Consider the following 7,940-nt stretch of genomic DNA (forward strand, 5'->3'; position numbering starts at 1 on the left):
CCCCCCCCCCCCCCCCCCGCCCAACCAGGCCCAGCCCTGCATTGTGCCCCCCCAGCCCCTGCAGGACAGCCCATCAGCAGCGGTGCTAAAAGACTACGATCCCTATCCTCCCCCTCCTTCCTTCCCCCAGCCTCAGCCGCCGCAGCCTCCACCTCACAGCCAGAGCCGGAGCTTCAGTGAGGTCTACTACGAGGACCAGGGACCTCCACCTCCTCCATCCCAGCCACAGCCACAGGTCCAGGCTCAAGCCCAACCTCAGGCCCAACCCCAGCAGCCTCCGAGCTCCTCCGGTCCGCCTCGAGACCCGCGAGAGGACCTGCGCATGCATCTGGGCCTCAAATCTACCGGCAACTACGTAGACTTCTACTCGGCCTCTCGGCCATACAGCGAACTGAACTACGAGACCAGCCACTACCCGGCCTCGCCCGACTCCTGGGTCTAGTTAGACTATGATGATGGGGGGGGGCAAGAGAGAGTCCGTGTGTGAAAGGGTTTATTTTTGCAAGCGATCAACAGCAGATTAACACAAGGTAACAACAAGTGGCATGTTGGATATTGTAGCCAATGGCGAGACAGTTTTGTTCTCTAAAATAAAGGGGAAGACAGAGCTAGATGGGGTTAAGGTATGAGGTCAGGTCGAGTGACTGAGAGAGACTGTGCATGCGCATGCGGACATTTTTCATTTTATTTCCAGACCACTTTATTTCTTCAAAGTCAGCTCCATTGCACCGGTGAGTGGATAAGGGGGAGTAGATATGAAGAAGTGTGTTTGAAGGGGTGAGAAAGGAGTGGGAGAGTATAGAAATAAAGAGTAAAGAGAAAATGAGCAGGCGGAGAGAGTACGCAGAGAGCAAGAGAAGAGGAGCGAGATGGGATCAAGAAATAATGGGGAGCAGATTAGGGTGAGCTCTTATACGTCTGTAGGAGCAGGAAGTGGACCGACCTTTTGTTGAAGACAGAAAGGACGGGACGAGAGACAAAAGATGGCATGAGGGTTCTTAAGGAGATCAGAAGGAATAAAAGCACAGAAAAGATGAAAGCACATCAGGCACAAGGCAAGAAATAGAAGTTTACCATTTCACCCAAGTCACAAAAGTAGCACTGCTTTTATTTGCCCCCTTTTTGTTGCTATGGCCTTGCCGCCTACGTAGGCTTCTGAATTTGTTTAAAGGAATTTTTTCATCAATAGACTTTTTTTTTCATTACTCTTTTACATCTTTTTTTTTTTTATCTGTGATTTTGTACATTTTCACTATCACAAAATCATTTTTATTTTCTGTGTACAGTCCAAAAGCGATAAAGTGTGTATATTACACATGTTTTTGTTGTGGCCAATTGTGAAATTATGACTATGATTGATTGATTGATTGATGAATCAGAATTTTTTTCATGACTGAAACAAGAAAAAAGCAACAAAAATAGGTTAAATGCAAACACAAGAAGCAGGAAAGACAGACATCGCCATGATGGATGTCAGTGGACACCTTTTGTTTTGCCCTTCTCCAAGCCACAGAGGAAACCCCACAGTGTTTGTGTTTTTCTCTCTCCATCAAATGGATTTTTTTGTGGACATGCTCCAACGTCAAGAGCAGTTCAAGGATGCCAGAGCATCGGATTGGCAGAACAGCATCGCTCCCAAGTCCCTGTCAACGAAAGTGCTTTTTCACTGCCTAAAGAATATACGTGTATGTTTAAAGCACACTCCCTGTCTTTGGAAAGGGTTGTCTTTTCCTTTTGGGGAGCTGATATGTTTGACCATGTCAACTTTCAGTGGTTTCTCATCATCACTTGTGCATAAAAACTGGTCCGTCTGACAAGAGTCGCCATGGATATTGCACAGTTCAGTGTACAGTTGAGAGAAAGCGAGAGACATGACATTGTGCCAAACTTTGACACCTCGTGGACCAGTCCTAAAGGACTTTAAAGGGACATTCTGTCGAAGTTTACAGACGATGACTGAATGACTCCCTCTGCTGTTTGTAACTTTTATTTTTTTCGTGTTTTGATCAGGTGATGCCGTACTTATTACTGGGGATCATGAGTAACATCTCCCTCCCATAGATGTACAGACCTGCCTCTCTGTGTTGGCTGACCGTGTGTGTGTGTGTGTGTGTGTGTGTGTGTGTGTGTGTGCGTGCGCAGGTGCCTGTGTGTGTGTGTGTGTGTGTGTGTGTGTGTTTTGTGTGTGTGTGTGTGTTTACGCGGGTGTATGCACGTTTGTGTACGTTTGTGCGCGTTTGTGTACGTGTGCATGTATGCGACAGAATGTGCGGCCCTTGTGTGTGTAGACGTAAAATTGAGCGAGCGTACCTATGCATGCATGTGTGTAGTAGTGTGTATGTGCCCTCTGTTGCGTGTATGTGCGTGCGCGTTCCTGTATAAATCAATGTCCAAACAAGGCATTCCTACCGACAGTTTGTCCAGTTTTACAACATGAAAAACCAAGGTAAAAATCACTAGAATGAATTGTTGATATAGAATGACAAATCTATGAATATATGAATACAAATATAAATATATAAAATTTTTATGTGCAGATGTCAGTGTCACTAAATGCAACAAATGTTCGCAGAGAAAAAATGATTATGTGGTGTACAACAGGACTCTTGTTCACTTGACCTAAACGTGGAAGCTGCTGATCGCCCCCCCCCCCCCCCAAAAAAAGAAAATCGAGACAAAAGAGAAATCCCACCTGAAGATGCTCAGGCTCTGGTGCGAGTTGTGTGTTATTGTTTGTCCATGCTTCTTAGATGACCCTGCTGAGAGAGGACCGTACTTGAACACAAGGGGAAATAAAAACGACTCTTTGCAATCAAACACCATGGTCTCCACTACTGTTGATCATTTTAAACAGATGATGTTTTAGATAGGGATTTGTCGGATGTTTTCTTCGGGTGTACGTTATAAAGGGTTTTACTCCCAAGAAAGAAAAAATCACGTAATGTTTGGCTTGGCTGAGTCTTGCTTTGCCAGGCCTTCCTCCACAGCGCCGCGGACAAGGGCCTGGCTACTCCACACAGCAATACTGGATGGGAGAAAAACGTGCTGTGGTGTATTGGCATTTCTTTAAACTAATCACAATTGTCTTGGGCTGGAAGGAACTTGCTTTGGTGGAACGTGTACGTTCAAAGGTTGTTTTAGTGGTTAAACAGAAAACTCAGATTGGACAGATAGTGTAGGTAGCTGTCTGGATTTACCCTGCAGAGATCTGAGGAACAGTTAACCGTAGTCTTCCTAAATCCACCAGAGTTTAAAATTACAACAAAACGAAAGCGGAAGGTAACGGACATCCAGAGGAATTTCTAGAGGCAACAGAGCAATCCTGGAAGTGGAACGTCGTGGATATAGACTAGGTGTGGGTTAATCTGACACACATCGATGTTTTCTTAAATTAATTCACTGTCACGTCCTTGTTCTTTTATTCAAAAGCGCTTCATCGGCCTTTGAAGAGTTGATAGCATGATGGCAGAACCGTTTTCTTCCCACAGCCCTCCTTAGGTTTCTGAGCCAAACTTTTAAAAACTGTTCTGTAAGAAAAAAAAATGGAAATAGCATTAACAGGTAATGGAGTTCATTACATATCCAATTAGGTCAAACCACGAGATGCTCAGTACAAATACACGTTTAGAACATATTAACTACTGTAAATATATGTTGAATTTATAAGGGTGCAGTGTACAACAACAAATATGTCAGTGTCATTAAGCCTACACCAAACACTACCTTGGAAAGCTTTTAGTTAATGCCCTAGCTGTAAAGTGTCAATTCCTTGACACAAAATAAATGACCAATGTAAAATATGATCCGCAATTGTAACATAGCGTTAAAAGGTCACTCTGATTTGACCCATGTTCAGTTTACTATACAGCCTGCCAAACAGCTGTATTGGATAATGACTTCTGTGGCTCTGTAGAAGCTTTCTTAAGTTTGAGAAAAATACACAATCAATTTCGACTCAGAAAGCCTGATTTACAAACTGAGGCTGTGGAGTTTGGGTCTAATGAAAGAATCTATCAAAAGTCAGGATGCTGCTGTCATAATTTAATTTTAATTTTGTCTGTTATTTTTTCTCTGTAGCCCCACTGCTACGTTCTGAAAGTGTAGTACTAAATATCTTCAGTACCCCTTTAAATCAACACCCCTGACACAGCAAGGCAGTGATAGGCATGTGCAATCATGACATGGGCTTGATATTTGACTGTGATGTTGCCTCAGAGAGACAGCAATGGGATGGAGTTACACAAGATGTAAAGCCCATTCAAGGGCTCCTACATCCATCAGCCTCTATTGTCACATAATGACAGTGGACAGACATCCAAGATGCAGTAATGGAAATGTATATTTTTCCAATTGTTTTGTTCCCCATTTGCGTCTGCTCCATCCGACTTTGATCCCATTCATCCAGATATCCATCCTGAGATTGAGCTGAACTTGAAGCATATTAAATGAATAAGGCTGAGCAGGAGGTAGCAGCATTTGTTATAATCCATTGGAATTCATGTCTCCCCCTCTACTCTCCCTCCCCTCTCCTTCTTTGATGCTGTCTAGGTAAGGCCTGTGGAATATAGTGTTGGGTAATAACTCCATTGCGTTGATTATTAGCCTTCACAATAGAAGCAACCCTCCTCTCTGTCTGAGCACAGTCCCATAGTGGAAGGCTGGTGTAACTTAATGTGGCATGGAAATAGCTCCTCAATTTTCCTGTGCACAGCCTCTCTACCCTGCACCACCCTGCAGATGCCTCCGGCCTTCACTGTTTCACTTCCTCTCTCCCAGCTTTCTCTCCCTCTGATTCTCTAAGCATCCCTGTGCATTCAGCCATCACACAGTTAGGGCAGGACTCAAAGGTGTGTGTGTGCACATGTATGTGTGCGAAGGTGCATGTCCACGGAGAGCCTGATAGGACGTGAAGGGGGCAAAGGGGAGACAAAGTGAGATGTAAGGGGAAAAGACGGAGACAGAGATGTAGAGGGGAGCAGGTGGAGGGTATGCGATTTATACTCTGAGGATTTGAGCGTGAAATCAATTGGTGTTTAAGTCGAAGCCCGGCTCCGTGGAGCCACTGTTTGGTTCAGATGGACCTTGAGAAATGAATGCTCTCATCTGAAATGGAAGGGTGGAGCCTGAAGGTGAAGGAAGGTGGGAGGAGGAGAACTAGGATGGACGAAGGAGATGAAGATTGAAAAAGTAGAAAAAGAAGGTTAGAAAAGGATGTGGAGAAATCTTAAAATTCATCTGTATTTCATCAGCTAAGATGGGTTGTGTCGAATGGGTCTCTAACAGCTGGCAGCTGAAATTAGAGCCCTGTTCAGGGACAAGCTAGTTCAAATTGTATGGGCTGGCCTCTGTTAAGGTGTTTTGATAGCTCTGAACCGAACTCACTGATCAAAACTTTGAAAAAGAATTGGATTTGCATATACCCTGAGAGCAGGTGAATACGTGTACACTTCAAATTATAAGAAATCATGAGTGAACTACGTCATAACATGCTAGAACAATAAGCTGATTTTTTACTCAGTTATTCAGTCACTATGCTGAAACAGATCTCACCCCTTAAACCTGCAACAACTTATTTGTTATCCACTCTGGAAAGTGAAAAAAACACAACACTGACATATTATCCATCTTTTAGGTACATATAGCACACGTGTTAGCAAACAGCCGCTTTTTTGCACATCCAGAAAAAACTGAGAAACATCAGCATTCATTTAAAATCACATTTTTGGCCACCTGATAAGTCGATTTTGGATTGTTGTCTCTACTAATTGCTGAATGCTCCTCTATATTCAGCTAGTCGCTAACTGGGCTGGTTGTTTGGTGCTAGACTGGTGGCATACAGTACATTTTTCTCCAGTTCTTACATAACATTTTCATAAATACTCGTCCCCCAACCAAAGCGGAAAAAGCACAGATAAATACGTTTTCTACAAACAACCTTTTTTATACTGTATTATTATGTTAAATAGTAAAAACGTGTGGTTAGATAGCTAAAATGCAAAAGGCTGGGTTTGTGTATTCCTGGCTTACAGTGTCTGCTGAGCTTTGCCTCTGTACAGATGACTGAGGAGCTGCAACAAGAGGTAAGGAGAAGGATGGAGTGTGACTAGGACTAGGATGAGACATGATTGAAGAGATAGGAGAAGGCATAAAAACAGGCTTTTGCAGACAAAAAAAGGGACTCAATAGCTGTCCTCCCAAATCCCCCCTCATTTGAATCAAGTAGAACCTCACATTTCTTATTTCCCCTGCTGTAAAGTCTACTAAATTCAGCCAAGCAACAGAAGAAGAATAAAAACCCCAGGGAGCCTCCCCACAGCGAGACGTTTACTGCTGTTTGACATGGACGTTATCATGGTTCATTTACACCTGCGGCAAGTGGCAGGATGTTTCAATTTGATCCTTGCCAAGAATTATTTGACAGGGCGCTAACACAGTGCTGATTAAACAGCGGAAGATGGCCTCAGAATAACGGCAGTGATGGTAAACCTTTTTGAAAAGCTCAGCAGGAAGAACAATTCTGAACAAACAACACAGGTCAGACGTTTAATGCAAGTTGTTTTATATGGTGTTGATTTTTTATGTCATGTTTTATATTTATTTAATTATATAGAAGAGTGATTTGTGGCTCATTTTATTGACACTGTATTTGTTTTGGCTGCCTGCATGTCCCTAGTTAATTACAGGGACAGACAATCATTCACGCTCACATTCCCACCTGCCGGCAATTTAAAGTCCCAAATTAGCTAAACCTGAAAGTCTTTGGACTACTTACACTAAAGTAACATTTGTTGCGGCCTCCAATTTTGCTCGGAGCCACTATATCAGGAGTAGTGATTGTCTTTGACACACAGCAGCAGACATTTAAAAAAAGTAAATATTTATTATGTTACGAGTTCATTCTGTTACATATCATAGTCACGACCACTGACTATCCTCCCGCCACCTCATCCCAATACTTCCACCTTACCACCAGTATAGGTGATCAGACAAAGTAGGCAAAGCTGACACACCATATCCGTACCCTAATCACAAATCACCCGTGACAGACAGATCCAGGCTACATCATAGTTAATTATATCAACAAAAATATGAAATAACAAAAACTGGCATAAATGGCTCCAACAATATTGAAAACAATTATTGCACACTTGCCAATTACTGGGATGGCTTATACTGTACTAGTCAAGGACGTTTTGTAAGTCTGTAACTGCTTTGCAGTATGGAAATCTTAGCCCAATTGCTGCCTGTAAGAGTAGGAAAATTATCTAAATTGTGCTAAACCTCGCAAACACGCCAGTTATGGTCCATTAAGGAGTAGTCATCTAAGAGCAAGTAAGAGTATTTTTTAGTATAGTATTTGACTTCACAATGGCCGCACTAAGCACAGATGTGAATGTCACATCTTCTATATCTACCATTAAGTTAAGAGATCACCTCACTTATTATAATTCCTCCTGAGAGAGACATGCATGTAAGACATATCACTAAAGGGGATCACTAAAGTCATTAGGTCACATCCTCTGAGGACCGTGAATGTCTAAACATAATTCCATGGCAATCTAGCATTTCAGTCTGGTCTAAAGTTGTGGATCTACCATCCCTAGACCCCTATGGCATGGCTAAAAATAAAACTATACCTTAGATGGCAGCTGATTAGTGTTTGATATTATCATGGTTTGAATGTGATTACTGGGAGAGTTGGGTCACATGGACTTCAGGATCAGAAAGGAGTGTATTGCCACAGTTACCCCATACATGGAATTTGCCTTGGTATTTGGTGCAGTGACACTCACTAGTAACACTTGTTTACTTGTCTGCGGTGTGTTAGAGAGGGTGAGGGGGTCACCATATTTTTTGTTGATTTCAAAAACCCCATGAAAGACCGAGGTAGAGAGGGAGTGACCCTGCCCGGAGGAAGCCCGGGGCCCCCGTCTGGAGCC

General features: G+C 43.0%; 1 protein-coding gene across 5 annotated transcripts in view; it reads left to right on the forward strand.

The window, feature by feature from the left end:
- Window positions 1-2,817, forward strand: part of ctnnd2a (catenin (cadherin-associated protein), delta 2a) — a 261,359-nt gene extending 258,542 nt beyond the window's left edge. For 4 of the 5 annotated variants that reach the window (XM_034862043.1, XM_034862040.1, XM_034862041.1 and 1 more), the window contains one exon: window positions 29-2,817. In XM_034862043.1, the coding sequence (XP_034717934.1) occupies window positions 29-442 (414 nt within the window). In that variant the 3' untranslated portion in view covers window positions 443-2,817. The remainder of the gene's footprint in view (window positions 1-28) is intronic. The other variant, XM_034862042.1, reaches the window with a different exon arrangement.
- Window positions 2,818-7,940: the final 5,123 nt, after the last annotated feature.

This window comes from Etheostoma cragini, chromosome 22, assembly GCF_013103735.1.
Source record: "Etheostoma cragini isolate CJK2018 chromosome 22, CSU_Ecrag_1.0, whole genome shotgun sequence".
Taxonomy (NCBI): domain Eukaryota; kingdom Metazoa; phylum Chordata; class Actinopteri; order Perciformes; family Percidae; genus Etheostoma; species Etheostoma cragini.